The 19,454-nt window shown below is 43.1% G+C and overlaps 2 protein-coding genes across 3 annotated transcripts in view; one reads left to right on the top strand and one right to left on the bottom strand.

The window, feature by feature from the left end:
• Nucleotides 1-18,972, bottom strand: part of LOC138968854 (H(+)/Cl(-) exchange transporter 4-like) — a 122,008-nt gene extending 103,036 nt beyond the window's left edge. For both annotated transcript variants that reach the window (XM_070341518.1, XM_070341520.1), the window contains exons 1-2: nt 18,824-18,972; nt 15,047-15,839 (exon numbers count right to left, since the gene is read on the bottom strand). In XM_070341518.1, coding sequence (XP_070197619.1) covers nt 15,047-15,293 — 247 coding nt within the window. In that variant the 5' untranslated portion in view covers nt 15,294-15,839; nt 18,824-18,972. The remainder of the gene's footprint in view (nt 1-15,046; nt 15,840-18,823) is intronic.
• Nucleotides 1-19,454, top strand: part of LOC138968860 (uncharacterized) — a 510,049-nt gene that overhangs the window by 320,610 nt on the left and 169,985 nt on the right. The window lies entirely within an intron of this gene.

Genomic DNA, 19,454 nt, shown 5'->3' with positions numbered 1-19,454 from the left:
TTTTCTAATCCTTCGTGAATCAAAAACTGCTTCACATTCTTTCTATTCGTGACATAACAACTGTTTCACATTTTTTCTATTCCTTCGTGAATCAACGACTGTTTCACATTCTTTCTATTCCTCCGTGACTTAACAGTCACAACACAGCCATCTATGGAGTGAAACTTCTCTATTTGCTGCATTCTCTGTTCTTGACTTCACTGTTTCACAATCTTTCTATTCCTTCGTGACTTTAGTCACAATATAGCCATCTATGGAGTGAAACACCACTATTGCTGCGTAGTTCTCTGTTCGTGACTTCACAACTCTTTCACATTTTTTTCTATTCCTTCGTGACTTCACAACTGTTTCACGTTCTTTTTACTCCTCCGTGACGTAACCGCCACAACACAGCCATCTATGGAGTGAAAGTCCGCCATTAGCTGCGTTCTCTTGTCTACATCCCTCCTGTCACAGTAACAGCCTTCAATAACACTCGGACTGAATGACCACGGGTGGCACTAATTGGAATCCACATTTACACCAGCAGGGTAATTATATGCCAAGAACAGAGTCACCAAATTACCATCCAGGAGAATTTCTCTATTCGGCGTGTATGCCAGTAATAATGCACTATACAGTATGCGGGCAATGTTTCATTCGTGTTCAAAGAGGAAAATAATGTTAGAACTGATGTAATTACTGTGCACATGTGTCATTCGGACGGGAGGACACATACAGCAATAATACTTTATACGAATCCCATGCAAATGTGTGAGAAACGTGTGTACAAAGAGAAATGAAGGAAGAAAGAACGAGCGACAGTGAGAGCAAAAGAGAGAGAGAGAGAGAGAGAGAGAGAGAGAGAGAGAGAGAGAGAGAGAGAGTGTGTGTGTGTGTGTGCGTGTGTGTGTGTGTGTGTGTGTGTGTGTGTGTGTGTGTGTGTTTTAAAGTGTGCGTGCGCGCGCGCGAGCGGGTACGTGCACACATTTCTTTCTCTATGTACATTCCATTCTTTCCTACTGGTGTTGTTGTTTTTTTTTTTTTTTTTTTTTGGGGGGGGGGGGGGGGGGGGGTAAGTGTTCAAGAAAATGGAAATCTAAAACATCCACCTTTCTCATATTGTATTGCCACAGAGAAAACAGAACACAAAAATAAATTTAATTCGAGGACTGGACAGAAGAATTTACGGACGAGAGCGGAGAGCGTGAAGAAAGGGGGAAAGATAATGATGGCGGAGGTCACGCTTTGAAGCTGGAAATGATGAATATTGGCCGCGGTTATAACGGAACTCTGCTGAAACCTTCTGTCAAAGAAGATAGCGGGCAACGTCAGATCAAAGACACAGAATTGTGTGTGCGTGTGTGTGTGTGTGTGTGTGTTTGTGTGTGAGAGAGAGAGAGAGAGAGAGAGAGAGAGAGAGAGAGAGAGAGAGAGAGAGAGAGAGAGAGAGAGAGAGAGATCCACTCTCTGTCCCTCCCTCTTTCTGTCTGCCTGTTTCTGTCTCTCTCTTGTGAATGGAAGACCAAGCACCACAACAACCAGTCCTGCAGCATGGTATCTTATGGCAATAAGTTCTACACCCAGCAGTCGAGGCGAGTCACTTTTTGCAGTAAATACAGCGTATCCAAACGCTAATAGACAAACTCCGGGAATTACTCTGTCGGGTTTGTGCGGGTTGTGAAAGAGTGAATAATCTTGCTTTCAGTGAGGCAAACTCTCCATACGTGACGTGCTCTTTGTCCACGTGTTTCAGACACAGCCCCCGTTAGTGACTGGCCTCCATTATTACACGGGAAAGTTTGCCTCAATAAGAGTACTCACTCTTTCACAACAACATACAAACCCGACAAGAGGTTTGAAATTGTTCGTAAAATCATCTTTTCCAACCATTCACAAATCGGTTTAAACCGACCTTCAAACTTTCGAATCTTTGGAATATTCTGAACTCAGTCGATACTGAATGTTCTTCAAGCACGCCCAGTCCTCAAGATGAAAATCAGCTGATTCCCGTAATGGCAATAAAGCTTGAATATATACTCTCTGAAATCCCTAGTTTCTCATATATTTCTATCTATCTAAACCCAAGTCTGGCTGAATATTATACTCTCTGAAATCCCTCGTTTCTCATATATTTCTATCTATCTAAACCCAAAGGTCTGGCTGAATATATACTCTCTGAAATCCCTCGATTCTCATATATTTTTCTATCTATTCAATCCCTAATAACAGTTGCTATTGGCTTTGTCGCCGTCGCCTAAGTCGGTGTAGTGGGACTTAACGAGACATTGACCGTGTTCGATGTTTTATTAACCGGTACAGTCAACAACACAAGAAGAATATATCTCACATAAACCGTCCGACAAGCATAACAACTATGAGATATTAACAAAGCAAAAGCTTTACTCGAAAAACTGTAAAGTGAGATCAAAACCGGTAAAGCACTGACCGGTTGACCATTTTCCGGCATTTCTCATATAAAAAGCGGCGCAACACTGAACACTTTTATCACTGCAAGCGACTGCTCCGGACCATCAAAGGCCCACGGAAGCCCCATAGTGACCCTAATCAAGGCCTGCACTGAAGAAGTCAGCAGGTTCACCCATTGATGCGTTGCACGTGTCGTCCAATCACCAACTTGTCAGACAGCGACGTTTTGGACCATGGACGTTTTCACTGATGAGGCTCCACATTACACACGTGTACAGCTCCTGTCTAGAGCTGCTACACTACTTGGTACTTTCATTAACATGAATTGACAACCATACTTTTTTTCAATTGTTGCTTCTTTTTCTTTTAAATCCGTATTACTAATGCCTTGACCTTCGCTGAAAGTCTACGGCATCCAGAAATGTCTGATTCTCCGCAGCACCATGAAGTTTGTTTTCCGCATCCTTCATCTAAAGAAACTTTATTTTCTACGCATATCAAGTTTATTCGTTGAAGTTTGTTTTCCACATCCTTCATCTAAAGAAACTTTATTTTCTACGCTTATCAATTTTATTCACAAAATAGCATAGTAATCGCCGAATACCCATTCGAGCTTCCAAAACAGGCTAACAACTAGAAAGACAGGCAGCTTATCAAGGTCATTGACAAAAGAGTATGACCACCAAGACACCTAGCATACCGGTTCCCAGACCAGGCCCACAGACAGAGCACAGAGATATAGAAGCTCTATACCTACAAATAGAGGTCATCGGGTTCACACGATTATGGTACTGCACGTGCCCCCAATAATCAGTCTGTCAGAGAAAGGGCTTTAGGGATAACGTTTTCCTGTTTGCGGGAGTGACAGGACAGTCTGGGTTGGGTGAGAGAGAGAGAGAGAGAGAGAGAGAGAGAGAGAGAGAGAGAGATAGAGAGAGACAGAGACAGAGAGAGAGAGAGACAGAGAGAGAGATAGAGACAGAGAGAGAGAGAGAGATAGAGAGAGAGAGAGAGAGAGAGAGAGAGAGAGAGAGAGAGAGAGAACATGTCACATTCGGACATCTTTCGTCATGTCAGAAATTTGGACATCTTTTGTCACGTGACTTTTAGAAGCGTATTATTTTGCCTCGCCGGAAGAGGCGAAGAGTGTTAAACATTGTTGAATATGAAGACAAAGTTAATTCAGAATAACATTAGAAAAATAATGAAAATTCAAATATAAAGACAACTTTTTTTTCTTCATGTCCAAGTGTACGTAAAAGTTAACTCGCCATAATGAAAAACATATGACGGTGGCGCGACAATATCTGTCCTCTACAACCGCTACTCTAAGTCGCCCTCAACTTACCCCCACCCTCAAAGCCCGTCCTAAATCACCACCACCACCCTTCAACTTCCCACACAGTCCTATACCCCTCAGTACCCCTTTTCCACCTCCACCACCGTATTCTATCAACATTCACATACCTCCACCGTCCACCACCCACCCCTAAAACACCACCACCACCAACCAACTTCACACACTCTCCACCGTCCACCACCCACCCCTAAAACACCACCACCACCAACCAACTTCACACACTCTCCACCGTCCACCACCCACCCCTAAAACACCACCACCACCAACCAACTTCACACACTTTCCACCTACACCACCATGTACCCTTAACATTCCCATACACCACCCACCCCCCACCCCACCCACACCTTGCCCCTGCATCGAAGCAGAAGGTGAAGTGATTGATTTTTGGTGTCCAGTCGTTACGGCTATTCAGCGGTATTCCCAGTTTCCACCTTGCCTAGCCCAACAGTCTCTGATGCCCACCCTGTACGGTCGATGGCTAGGAATTTCTCTCGCCCTCCGATTTCTCTTCTATCTGTGTTGTGGAATTTTATGGACCAAATCGTCCCGTAAAGGCGCATAGTTAGTAAGCATGATCGTAGGTGTACTCTCACATATACAGTGGAAAGCCCCTTTTAAGCCCCGCCCCCCCCCCCCTTCCCGAATTGTCGTCCTTCCTTTTAAGACCTTGTTTTCTCAGACTTTCTGTTCCACACCTCAGTTAATTTTCTCTCATTTTAAGACTCCCTCTGTTGTAAGACATGCTTTTCTCAGATTTTGTTGAGGTCTTAAACGGGGGGTTCCACTGAATACGCATCCACGGGGGCCGATACAGACGCACACTCCGACAGACAGAGAAACACGATAAAATCACTCGCCTTGCCACAGTTTTACACACACTCAGAAAATGGGGAAAGAGGATGACATACGATACAGGTTTTCCGAATCCAAGGCAAAACAAAAGATGAGAAGATGTGGTGATGTATTTTTAGCTTTGAATTAGGAGGGGGGGGGGGGGGAGAGAGAGAAAAGGGAATGTTGTACACACAAGGAGTGGTGCTTCTAGCTTCAAAATCAATACACTAATCAATTCTCCATAAAAAAAAATATTATCACGGAAGACTCAAAATTATAACTCCTCCAAAAGGAAGAAAAATCCTCGCAGCACGGAATGGCACAAGTCCGCTAATAAACATGTTGCAACATCGTAAGATCACATTTTGTCAAGAAAACGAATGCAATACAACTTTTTCGCAGCAAGGAAGATAATGGACGCTTGTCCAGTTACTGTGGGAATGACACAACCGAGGCGTCAGTGATAAGGATGGACCCTGGGAGGAAAAAGCCAGCACTCAGGCTGTGATCATTACGACCAGTTTGTTTGTTTGTTTATTTGTTGCTTAACGTCCAGCCGACTACGCAGAGCCATATCAGGACGAGGAAGGGGGGGATGAAGGGGGCCACTTGTCAAGCGATTCCTGTTTACAAATGCACTAACCCATTACTTGTGTCCCAGCAGGCTTTAGTAAAACTAAATTAATACCTACTGGAAGATTACCAGTTTCCAGTATGTTAAAATAGGCTTAACCTATCTACTGCTGGACTTACATCAGAACACTAACAGATTAAACTATACATGAATCGCGAGACAAGCGGCAAGAGAAGAGATTTTTGGAAAAAATACAGGTGAATGAGCAAGAAGGCAGAAAAAAGAAAAGAATTCATGAAGAAAAAGAGAGCATGACAGGAAAGAGGAACCAAAAATCTACCTAACAGCAAACTAGAAAGCTCCTGCGGTTCCAAAAACAGGAGGGGCTTTTAATTTCATAACCGCAGTGCCCCACTGCGGGAATTACGACCAAGGGAGAACTGGACGCGTGTGGGTGGACACAAGAATCGCACCATGTGAGGTTGCGGTTGAAGAGAAAACAGCACCCGCGAAGCGAGCGAATTTGACACATTCAGACGTGTAAAGGGATGATTCGGGGGCATGGGATGATAGGTGGCAAGAGTGTCTGAGAGTGTGTGTGTGTGTGGGGGGGGGGGGGGGGGTTGGTTGATTCAGTGTCAGGTGGGGGGGGGGGGGGCTGGCTGCTGGAGAAGGGGGTAAGGTGCAAGGGGGGAGAGAGACAGAGGAGTGAGAGACGGAGAGAGAGAAGATACAGAGAGAAATACAGAGAGAGCGAGGGGGGGGGGGGGGGGGGGAGAAAACACTTGCGTGCAAGGATTTTAGCACCACGTCCAGAAGGACCCATCAATGTTAGTTGGGGCGGGAAGATCGAGGTACGGTGTAAGGAGAGAGAGAGAGAGAGAGAGAGAGAGAGAGAGCAAAATGAAAAGCTGCTATGGTTAATTCAATTCCAGAGATAATTTATTGGGGGAGGGAGGACTGTAAAATTAATTGTGGAGTGGGGGTGTTGTTGGAGACAATATTGAAAAGTTGCTTTGGCTAATTCGTTGCTAGTAGGAGTTGATTTGTGGAAGGTGTGTGGGGGATGGATGGACGGAGGAAAAGAACGTTGTTAGGGGTAATGAGTAAGCTGGGGGTGGGGGGGGGGGGGGGAGGGGGCGGGCAAGAAAAAATATTAAAATTTCCTTCGGATAAATCATTGCTTCTGGGGTGGGTAAAATGTAATGTAAGTCTGGAACCTGTGATGGAGTTATAATGGTGACATATGGTGAGGCATTGCGGGCACCTTCCTCGCCGCAGGAGGTGTATGACTGGGGGCGTTGTATGTGCGCGCGCGTGTGTGTGTGCGTGTTCTTGCGTGCGTGCGTGTGCGCGTGAGAGAGAGTGAGAGAGAGGGGGTGTGCGTTTGTGCACGCGCAATCTCTCGCCACTCCCACTTCTCGACAGCCCCCCCCCCCCCCCCTCCCGACGATCTGAGAAGAATGTGTGTCACCATGAAGGAAGCACTCTACCGCCAAAGAGATGCAAGAAGCGACAGAAGGGTCAACTGCAGGCTTTGGGGCCAGCCCAGACATCGCCGCCAAGTCATGTTTGTATTTGCATAAGAATCAAAAGATGCATCCCCCTCAAAAGTGCTGGCGGAATGGAGGGCGAGGACGTAGGGGTAGGGAGCTAAAGGTACCTTTCCATTTTCGCGTACGCGATGCCTTTCACCGCCAGGTTTGTCCAACCTGTCACACAGAACGAAAGCATCCTTTCACTTGACGAACATGCCCAAAATATCAACAGCTCGTCTGTTTCCTTGGCGAGGACGAAGGGTTAGGGAGCTAAAGGAACCTTTTCATTTCGGCGTACGCGATGATTTCCAATGCCGTGTGTGTGTGTGTCCAGTCTATGACATAGAATGAGAGCATCATTTCACATGGACACATGCCATAAAGTACCTTACTTTCAGCGTAAGCGATGATTTTCACCGCTGTGTGTCACACATTAAATCATTAAATCAATAAGAAGCCTATATCGCGCGTATCCCGTGGGTACAGTTCTAAGCGCTTGTCGAAGAGTTGTCAACACAGGACTAACAAAAAAAATAAGACCTACAGACGGACATAAACCCTATCACACACTAGCAGACCCTAATAAACATACAACAAACAATTGTTTAACAACAATGTACACATCAATAGCTAGAATGACACATAGAATGAGAGCATCCTTTCACTTGGAAATACGCAAAACATGGCAACAGCCCGGCCGTTTCCTGAGTTAAATGTTTGTTGTTGATTTCTTTTGCAGATCGACACAGGTGTCACTAGAAATCCAAAACAACCATACCACTAACGTTGATCCCCGTCACGTTCTAAGATAAACAAGAAATTCCTACGAGGTAGGAAAAACACCCCCGTCAAAGGGAAATAACCTTCTCAGTTGGTGGCAGTGACTGAGTGAGAATGGTTATTTCCCTTTGACCATGAAGATGTCCCTCTATAAGTCCTTGTATAATTTTAATCCACCAATAACTCCCCAACCGTGTGTTTGACTGGTCCCAATTTTTGTAAGGACCGTCTCAGGAATGTATAGAACCTGTTGACCAAGTTTGGTGACGATCGGTCCGTTCATTCTTGAGATTTATATATGCGAACACAAACACACAAACACACAAACAAACACATCGAGCGAAACCTATACACACCCCTATACCGGGGGTGTAAAAATCACAGCATCCTTTATTTGTGTCTGTTGTGTCTCTTTGTCCACTTTAAAATGATTCAACAAAACACACCCACGCCGCGCAGTCAGCAGCCAGGCTGTGGATTTTTGGCTCGTGGATATGCTGAAGGGTGTTGTTACCCCGCGTCAATGCCTGAGCAGATCTGTCGGTGTGAACATGGTCGTTTAAACGAGAGGGAATGGACGAATAAATAACGCTGGCTGGTTTGTATGGGTTGTTAAAGAGTGAATGTTCTTGCTTTTGTCGAGGCAACATTTCCACACGTGCTCCTTGTCCACGTGTTTCAGACACACCCCTCGCTGGTGACAGGGCAGTACTGTCAAGTGGGAAAGTTTGCCTCAATAGAACAAGAGTTTGTACTTTTTCACAACCTATGCAAAGCCGACAGTTATATCCGTACATCGAGTATGTAACTTTAAAGCTGTGGTCTATTTATGACTTTCCGGGGCTACGAGGTTGAAAAGATAAGGATGAAAATCATGTACAGAATGTCTGATGTCCTAACCACTAGGCTACTGCGCCAATTGAGAAAAAGAAGGAAAAACATTGATATGAATTCATGTTATGTTATTCTTGAAGCAGCATAATTTATATCTCTATCCGCCCACTGTTCAGAAGTGAATACATGTATAACTATTTCTTTGATGTCTGTTTTCAACTGCACAGAGCTTTGGAGAGATTCAATTACTGTTCTTGTCATTTTTCTTGCATGTTGTAAATAGAGATATATCGCAGCTATTTGAATGGCGCGAATGTCGTATAGCAGGACGGTGTAAACATGTACTGTGATTCCGTGAAACATGTTTGCAAATAAAGGCAAATTTGAATGGCAATTTTTTTTAGTTTTTGCAACGCATGAATGGTAAATAAAGCGTAGAATGATGTAAAAAAAAAAATTCTAACTTTGACAACACTGGTGGAGTGGCCTAGCGGATAAGACATCGGCCCCGACATTTGGAGGTCTTGAGTTCGAATCCCTGCCAAGTTGTTTATTTTTTCTGCTCGATCCATCTTGACAAATATGGTCAGCTCTGAGAGAGCAAACCGGATGTTACCACTGCAAAATTCAAGCATTGACTGAAGCTCTCAAGGTCATACACGCTGTATAGATGGGGTTTCGGGTAGCGTTTGCTGTACAGAATTCTGTACATGATTTTCATCCCTATCTTTTCAACCTCGTAGCCCCGAAAAGTCATAAATAGACCACAGCTTTAAGGGCGAGGAGTGAGAGATGGCGCATGAGAGGACTTGGGTGGGGTGGGTGGAGGGGGAAGGGGGGGGGAGAGTGAAGGGTAAGAGAGATGTGTTTTACATTTGTGGTTTGCGACCCAGCGGGATCGATGATGACAAGACCTCATCGGCAGGTTGACGATTAAAATGTCGTGTTGGTTTATGTCCTCGCCTCCGTATTGTCGTTTCCCGTGTACGGGGGTAAGCAGAGACATGTCATGTGTGACGCATCTCTACGGTGAGGTAAGAGGATGAGAGAGAGAGAGAGAGAGAGAGAGAGAGAGAGAGAGAGAGAGAGAGTGCGTGCGTGTGTGCGCGTTGTGTGTGTGTATGTATGTGTGTGCGCGCGCGTATGTATGTGTGCGTGTGTGTGGTCTGGTGTACAACGTAGCACACAAATGACCAAGCAATGTCCAAGTCAGCAAAGAGCCATGAAATTTAGACAGTGTCCCACAATCACAACTTATGACCTAACTGTAAACTGATCCTAGGGCCAATCAGGTCAATAGCTCCCCCCCCCCCCCCCCCCCCCCCCCCCCCCACCCGCTTCCTGTAAACAGCGAGAGAAAGCTGATTACGAAAATGGCCATTTCAATGTCGAGTGCAAATCCCGTACTTTGCAGGCTTTGGTTCAGTGTGTCTCGACTGGCTCCACGCGCACGTGTTCCATATCGATACTATATCGATCAGCATTATTCAGCTGTGTGACAAATTACGTCTTGATCACACAATAACATCAAAGGACCGGCTGGTGTGGTCGCTGATGGACCTTAAACAGAAGTGAACCATGGCAGGTTAACTTGGAAAGAGAGAGAGAGAGAGCCCGAACAGACAGAACAACCCCCATCACACTTGCAGCGAACCACCACCGCAGCAGCATGATTGTTCAAACAAGCGGACCCTATGAGCCATCGAGAAACCCCTCACCAGGCGTCGAAGCCCGGAAATTCAGCACTTTGCACAGGGCACTTTTTGAGATGGGTTAGCAAGCAAAAGGTCGAGTGCGGACTTGCGCTAAGCTAACAGCCTTCATTCCCCATTTTTAATTGCAGCAGAATTGATCAATAAAAAATACCCAAAAAATAAAAATCATGATGGAAAAAAGGAGGGAAGGTGGCAGGCAGCGACAGGAGTACTGAGAAGGGTAAGAGAAATAAAGGTTAGGGTAAAATCAATAAACAGACTTGGTTTTGTCTTAGCGCTGAAAACCTAAAAAAAAAAATATGACGGCTTCATGAGAAATCGGTCTGGACGAAAAAATCACAAGTCTGCCAGACAACGGCTGTCTGTGATTTAAGAACAAAAATTATCTTCTCAATTTTTTGTTTGACAGGATCGCCTAGTTTTGTGTTTATTACCCGCTGGATTCCTACGTACATCTGACTTATTTTTGTTTTAAATACATTTTTGTATGCAGTGATCCCTCGATCGGTACAAGTTAAATAACTGCACGATTTCACCAAGCAGTGATCGCACTGAGTCGTTTTCCAAGCCAGTACCTCTGTGCAAGCACGAATCCTGAATGTAATCAAAATCTGTAGGGCTCCCCAAACTGTGCTTCTCTACAGACAGACAGACAGACACAGAGGGGGACAGACAAATAGAAGACAGATAAAAACAGACTGACTGACACAGACAGTGTCGTGAGATATACAGACACAGAAACAGGCATATATACAAAGATGGACAGAGGGATACACAGACATAGAAACGGACAGACAGAGACAAACACATACACACACAGACAGACACATAAACACACAGACAGACAGAGATAGGCAGACGGAAAGACAAAGAAATAGACAGAATGACAGACAGACAGAGAAACAGGCAGAAATAGACTCACAGAAAAACAGAGACAGATAGAGGGACGGATAGACAGACACAGAAACAGACAGATAGACAGAGACTAACACTTACCCTCCTCATCCTCCTCGATGACATTTCCATCCGGATCCATAGTGCTGACTCTGGCATAGGACACCCTTCGTTTCGTGCCCCTGCCATTTTGTTCCTTGCCTCTCACACTCATTTTTTTGCTATCAGGGAATACCCGAAACCTTATCACAAAAGTATTCCAGAGAACCGACGGCAAACCGAAGACCACGTTTTCCCCGAAAGTACGTCAAAGTCCTCTAGGCGTGATGAACACCAATCGCAGAATTGGAAGGTAAAACTGTCAATGATCTCTTGCTTTACTGTCGTTCACAATCTTGAATAACACTGTGATGGAAAAATCTTCAAAGTTGAATGAATACGTTTGTAGCTGGGTTAAAGTGAGGGGAATCAATTTGAAGTGTTACTGCCTATGACTGGCTTTACTGTCATTCACAAAAAGAAAGCTTGAATGAAACACTCCGAAATTTATTCAAGGGCGAACAAAGTGAAGGCCTTCGTTTTCAGCTTTCCGGCGAGGGCAACGCTTTTACATGAACAAGGTATGAGGCAAGACTTTAACGTCACTGTAGCGTTTAAGATATCTGGGCATTGTATCTGCAGTGGTGCTAACAAAGATTGCAAAGAAAATTCAACGCAAATTATACTGAGGATCTCACCGACTCTTCTTAGAGATGATAAACATGTTCCAGAACTTTTCTGACTATCATAAACCAACGTGCACCAACAGTTCCTCCAAACATTTTTGAAGTGAAACAGAATTCGCCAACTCCACAATTTCTCAGCTGATAACCAGGAAAGAGAATGGTAACACGTTGAAAATCAGCACTTGTGATACTCAGAAGATTGCATTAGCACGCTCAACATCAGCTGTTCCGCTTCAGTTAACACAAAAGTACACACAAGGGAAGTTATTAAAACGACAATGATCGTTGGTGTACAACACAAAAGTACAATGTTCTATACACAAAAGACATGGCGTATTCTTTTATGCACTATAAGCTTGGAACGGTTACGGTTCTAGCGGTTCACTGATAACTGCATTTGGCTGCGTGAAAGAAACACAGGAGGAAGGAGGGGGGGGGGGGGGGGGCAGAAAGGGGAAGGAAGGCGGGAGAAGGTAAGAGATTACTGTATATCATGCGCAGGTGTACTATTTATATGAATGTTGACGAACAGGCTACTAAACAAACGACACAGCACCTTGCAGTGTATCACAGTTGTCGTGTTTTTCCTGCACCAGTGCACCTCAATGTAATGTTTCTTATCCCAAAGCGGAAATAATACTCTGTGTGTAACAACTGAGTGTACATGCACTCTACGTATTAACAGTGATGATATCTTACCATACTTTCAGACACCGATACACTCTCTGTGTAAAAACGGACTCCATGTTCTTACCATATTTTCAGCGACCGATATACTCTGTGCATAATAAACTGACTGTATACTCGAAGTTTTTACAGTGGCGTCTTACCATACAGACTTGCAAAACCGGTAATAACTGACCATGTCCAATTCAAGACATCTGCCCGACAAACAGAGTGACTTTTGCGAGACCCGAAAAGGACGAACTGAATATCACAATCATATTCATAGTATGGTCGGTAAATGATGTTGATGGAACCAATGCTGATATCACCCTTATTTCCTCTTGAATCATCTACGGAACAAGCATTATATAGCGTGAATGGTGCTTGTGGATTCTTAAAAAAAATAAATAAACATTTCTCCTCAAGGTTTACCGCAAACTGGCGCTTAAATAACTCTCTCTCTCTCTCTCTCTCTCTCTCTCTCTCTCTCTCTCTCTCTCTCTCTCTCTCTCTCTCTCTCTCTCTCATCTTTCACTTGTAATCTCCTCACTGAGTAACTGTAAATCCACAAATTGTGAAGAATTTGCAGTTATCTTTATACGGTATAAAAGAAACAACAATGTCTCTACATGACAGAGAGGCCCACCTGTACATGTGTGTAAACATTCGATACTCCCGCTAAAGGTAAGCTATATACGTAACACTATTTGTTAAACATCACGCTTTACGATCACCCTAATTGAAGGCCGATGGTAACACGCAACAGGTTTCTCTCTTATGTTGTATCCACTTTGCCATGAAATGTCATGTCAGACTATAGTCTCTTTTTGCCAAGATATCTAGCATACACAGAGGGTACGCGTGAATAGATGTCAGGCGAGGAACAAAGACAGGAAAAAAGAAAGACAGAAAGAACGAGAAGAAAAGAAAGACTGTAACAAACATAATGATAAATATCCACACGTTACTGCGCAGAAATTGGCAAGAAAACGCTCTTCTCAGCAGTTCAAACACACACACCAAATACACACACACACGCACGCACGCCCCCCCCCTCCACACACACACACATATTACTATACTGTGCAATACATGGAGATATACAATAATAATAGGAAGTGCGTCATTACACGGGAATTACATCTATCATCGAGGAACTGGGCACCGTGTTACCACCATCTGGTCACAGAAAATCATATTAATTAACCTTCTGACAGACAGTCACAGAGACTGATGTTCATTCATTGCGGCAACAGCTGCAAACACCATGCACTGCATGGACATATATAGAACTGACAGCAATACAGAGAGAGAAAGGATTTAGGTCGTGTACAACGGAGAGAGATAAGGGGGGGGGGGGGGGGGGGGGTTGGGTTCTGCTAGCTGGGACGGAGTTACTCAGAGGGGAGGGAAACAAAAAGATAATTGGCAGTTGCTGTATACATACTTGGCACTATCCTCTTTCGTGGTCGCCCACAGTACCTGTATACACCTATACACAATCCTAAAGGTAGTGGACAGAGGACACTGTGTTAGACCAGACACAGCATTTTGTATCTCCGTGGATTTACAACAAGGTAAATGATTTTTTTCTCACATGAAAACTTGCTCGTTTTCTCTCTCTCTCCCTCAGTGTGTGTGTGTGCGTGTGTGTGTGCGTGTCACAGTGTACGCGTCTTTTAGGGGGAATGGGGCGTGCATGGGTGAGAAATAGTTGCATTGATGACGTACCAGCATCGTCAGTTGTTCACGTTATGCTACGGATTGTTCGATCTGATCGAACAAAAAAAAAATGTATCTCACAGTTTCGTATGGCTTAAAAAGTTTCATATTATGATGTTTTACTTCTTCGGTTTACGCACTCCTTTATTGTTTTAGCCGCTGTCACAGCTGAAGCTTTATTCATCAAGAGAGCAAACCCGGTAATAAGATTAGTTCGAGTAAGCAGGTCATTTTTACCTCCCTTTCCTGAAAAAGCCACCTTCTCCAACAAAAATCATGATGACCGACAACTAAGCTGACAAAGCACAATACTTTAACAAAGGATGTTGCTGGATTGGCAAATCGATGTGTAAAGCTGTCTGCTAGATTTTTCGTCTGCAGATTAAATGGTCTAATGAAGGCAGCGTTCCAACGCAATAGCAGAAATACCCAGTGCGAGAACTGGAATGCACAGGCATTGTAAACTAAATACATGTATGCAAAAGAAGGCTGACAACTCTTCCATTTCTGCTTTAACTAACCCTCATTTCTTCAAAAATTGTCAAACAATTAATCAATTAATGAGAAGGGAATTACAACTCTGAGGAAATTTGGGATTTACAGATTTGTTCACAAAAACCTCGACCATACTAAAACAGACGATGCAACAGGTGGATTCCACTGTACCTTAGGTTCTTATGTTCACCTTTGTCAAGTATGGCATGCCCTTACAAATGCAACCCATCAACCAAACATCCACTGAGCAACCGTTAGCCAAGCAACTCAACATCCAACCAACCGAGTGAACCACCCGGTCAATCACAACTGGCTTGTCCTTACAAATGAAACCCAGCACAAAAACATCCACTCATGAGCTATCAGTCAACCGACTCACCATTCCACCAATCGAACCGAACCACTTTCACCAACAAGTTACTGCACGCCAGTACTCACCATCCAACCAACCGAACCAAACCACTTTCACCAACAAGTAACTGCACGCCGGTACTCACCATGAGATTTATCGGGCACCTCCATGCCGTGGTCATCTCTCCCGTCCATAGCGATGTCCAGCATCTCGTCGTCGTCTGAGATTCTTTGTCGCATCAACCGCTGCGTCTGACGACCTTCAACTCGTCCGTTGTTCTCCAGCGGCAGTTCCGCCACTCCTGAGTCTTCGTTCGACTGAACAGTGCGGTAGACTGACGCCGCCGGGTCCATGAATTCTACAAGCAAAGCATCTGTCTCCGTAGGCTCCATGCAGTCAAGGTAGTGTGGGTCAAAGATCAGGGGTTAAGTCATGCATGCATGTGGGTCAAAGGTCGAACTGAAGAGGGGGAGATAATCTACCTGGATATACTGTTCATCTGTGTACAAGTTTTGTGTGCTCTTGAATATTTGTCTTTTTTCTTGTCTTTTTTCTCTCGCTGTAGCACAGATACTGTCTGTCTAAAATGCTGTTAGTATGCAGCCTGTATAAATAATAAAACGTAGCAACACAAAAAAATTATTAGCAATTATTTGTGTATAAGCTGTGAGATTCTCTTGCAAGATTCATTGGAAGGGTCAGAACAACACTGAAACCAAGTTTTAAAACAAAAAAATCAGATCTTCTGTAAAAATGAACCAGAAAATGTCATTGAGCGATGAGTGGATCGAGAGATCGAGTCTCGTTCCTTTCCGTATTGTCAATCTATAGTACTGATCATGTCATCTGTCGCAAAGTTCAGTAAAGCAATTTCTTGTGTTTGTCTTGCTAGTACAGTCAGAGGAGCTTGCAGACAAAGGTGTTGGGACTGTTCGGCACTGCAACAGAAAAAAGACAAGAACACTTCAGTCACAAATACTGTGAGAGTGAAGAAACTAAATCTCTACATATCTGTCAAACAAACACTTTGCATGTATCCACATTTAATGTCTGCGAACATGAAAAATAAGGGTTAACATTTCTCTGCCACAAGACATCTGTTTCAATTATTATGAAGACACATTGCAATTGCCCTGTACAAAATGATTCAACTGGCTAAGGTTAGTGAAATTTGGCACAGCAACAGAGATGTCCACAACCAAACTTTCTTCAAAATTAATAACACTGATGCTACCCTTGAAAAATCAGACTTAGATTTGCATCACTGATGCCATTCTCAAACACAGTTATAGCAGAACAAATCTGCATCAACTTATATGTTGCTATCTGACTTAGGCATAACATTAATAACATTATTAACAACACTGCAAGTTGTGCAACAACAAATCCACTGATCGAACCATCAGACAAACGACAGCTTTTCTGATACTTACAATAACACCTCATAAACTCGAATTACCGCTGGCAAGTTAAAGAAAAGAAAATGAATTATGCAAGCTGCCGTAACCATGGGGACACGGATAGACTGACACTGACTCAGTTGTTGTGACAAAAAGAAGTCTGGTTAAAAACAAATCATTATTAACAGTAAGAAAGATGTCAGTATGTGTCTGTCAAATGAATAACAATGGTCAGTTTGTCACAGATTCAAACACTATTTTTTAAACCTCAGAAATTCCCGACAGCGTTTAGAACGTTTGTGAGTCCCTCTGCTTGAGCATCACACAAAAGAACATAGACAGTATAAAAACAATGTCTTTCAGGACACCTGTTGTTAAGACCACCCCCCACCCCCCCCTTTCAAGATCTTAGTTTTTCATATTTACTTTAGATAACGTCTGTAAATTGTCCTCATTTTGAGACTGCCCCCCTCATTTTCTTAGATTTTGGGGGTTATAAAAGAGGGGTTCCACTGTACCTGGTTTAAAGTGAGTGATGGACAGAACAGATAGTGACAAAATACAGAATGCCAAGGGTGAGTTACTAAAACAAAAAAGAGAAATGAAGCATAGGAGGTTTACTCAAACGAACAGTGATTTTTTAATGTCTTGACTTCCCTTTTAACTTTATTCAATTGATGTCATTCAAATAAGAAGTGCAGCAAACCAATCAGCAGTTTCTCTCATTTCCAATCGAAAAATATTCTTGGGAAGACTTCCCATCTATTGTTCGCATGCATGCGCGCATACTGTACAAACACACACCAGCATAAAATCATCATTATTATCATCAATTTTCACCATTTACACATACAACTTGAAAGGATACATCTTTATCTAACATTATTCACTGATGTTTATATTTTGCAACAAATTGCTCAGTAACATTCACACATGTAAACTTTTCCCTCTGTTTTGATTTTATCTTCCACAACACATTCTAAACTACTTTAGAAGTCTACACTAACAATTACAGCGGTAAATTATGTAGCTATGCCCATTTATGCACACGGTCAGCCTACAAATTTGCGGGGGTAAAAGGTAACGGAAATGACAAAAAACAAAAAATAACACAAAACTTCAGTGCTAATAAAACATTCAACACACTTTACTTGAGCAACAGGTGTCACACTGAGGATGAAACATTACATTACAACTACAAAAAGTGACAAACAAGTTATGCCCACACCGGGAGTGACTTTTTGTGTGCAAGGTTTGGTGAAACTGAAAATGCACAGGATGAATAGTGGCATATAATGATGAATAAAACGTAAAAGTGGTCAGTACACAGGTAACATTCATCAACACTAATTACACATAGGCAATACAAACGTTTTGATCATGCTGGAAGTAAAAATGATTATCAATGGATGAGGTAAATCATTTTGAATGTGTACACATAGATCTCACCTGACTAAGGACAGCGTTTTGCTGGCTTAGAGTGAGGTATCCCGTTTAGCTCGGATAAAGTCACAGCACACACAAAAGTGATTTAAAATACAATTCAACTTTATCTGTAAACAAATGGCAACACTGCAAGAGCAAAACTAACCCTCAATCACTTCTATAAGTATAACATGCATTAACCTTTAACCTGTAAAATGCAAAGCTTAAGCTGTGATCATTTAATTGACTGGGTTGAGAGGAAGCACAGATGTATTTTAGAAGACTTAGTATGATCAACCCAGAAAGCTCAGTTGTTCCCATAAGAACTTGAAAACCTGTGTTAAGCATAAAAAGCCCAATGGGCCTAGAACTTGTAGAAATAAATTGGAACCTAGCAGCAGATAACTTAGAGTAAGAAATGTATGACCCCCTCTTGTAGTGTACATGTTCCCTTTCTCTGTGAGGCAGAGTGTAATCACGATATCAACTCTTTAAATTTGAATTGCTCAACCAGTTACAGCACTGTACAAGGTTTCTCTTGTATATATATATACATGAGTGTCCGAGCAGTAACGACTGGCCAGTTGCTGCCTATAACTAGCTGCAGCATAATCCCAGATTGGTTTTCACATTATAAACATGTCCTAGCTGAGGACAAGCAAGACTAGCAATTACGTTTACAAGCTGACGCTGTCCATGAATATATTGCACCTCCATGACATATCACGGTACTGTGAAATACATTATTCATAATTCAAAAAGTTTCAGTGTTACATACACTGATTTAATCACGTGAACTCGTGTGAGTCAGGCTGACACATTCTGCTACACAGTACACACTCCTGTGTTACAGTTAGACTCAACACTTTCAGATTCCATGACATTAGCAATAGGACACAACAAGGAACTTCAAATGTCAAAATTACTACGCCAAATTATTATTTGGAAATAGCATTGTCAATTTATTAAGGCAAAGTAATCGCAAAGTTTCTATCACGCACATGTTGCTAGTGCAGCGAACGATGTAACCTAGACATCGTCTGCAATGATTCCACTTCTGTTAGACTGTTTGATTCTTGTAAAAAACGATCGCTTACCTTGATTAGACGAACACCAGGCTGTCGTCTGATATTACGGAGATATTATCTGCCGAAGGGCACGTCCTAACTCTATACGGGGTGCATAAAAAGCTCCCAAACGCCTCAATACTGTGCACTATTTGGTTTGTTATGCTTCGACCGTCTACATAATCGCAGCACAAAAAAGTGCTCACTTCCGGTTTTCATTTGAAGCTTGGGGAGTTATGCCCCTTCATGTTCCGTGGCCGTGCACAAGCACTTGAAATTAAAACTCAAGTACATTTTGTGTGTAATCGGCTTTCTCTCATTCAGTTTGTGTTGTTGTTACAATCTTCTTTGTTGCTTTCTTTCTTCATTTGATTTTTCTTTCTTTCCATCTTCTTTCCCTGTGTGAACGAAAGAAATGATTTAGTGCACCGTCACGTTTTTCAGGCCGGTGTCAGTCACGAACTGAAAACTCTGCCTGAAAAATCCTTCTCAATGAGGTCGACGCGCATGCGCTTACATGGGGAGATGAATCAGGTCGTGAACAGTCGAGCGGATTGCTCTCCCCTGAACAAGGCTTCTCATCCAGTCTCAGTCTACTAACAAACACCATTCTTTTCTTTATTTGGTGTTTAACGTCGTTTTCAACCACGAAGGTTATATC

This window comes from Littorina saxatilis, linkage group LG6 (assembly GCF_037325665.1).
Source record: "Littorina saxatilis isolate snail1 linkage group LG6, US_GU_Lsax_2.0, whole genome shotgun sequence".
Lineage (NCBI taxonomy): Eukaryota > Metazoa > Mollusca > Gastropoda > Littorinimorpha > Littorinidae > Littorina > Littorina saxatilis.
This window is presented reverse-complemented; position numbering and strand designations above follow the sequence as displayed.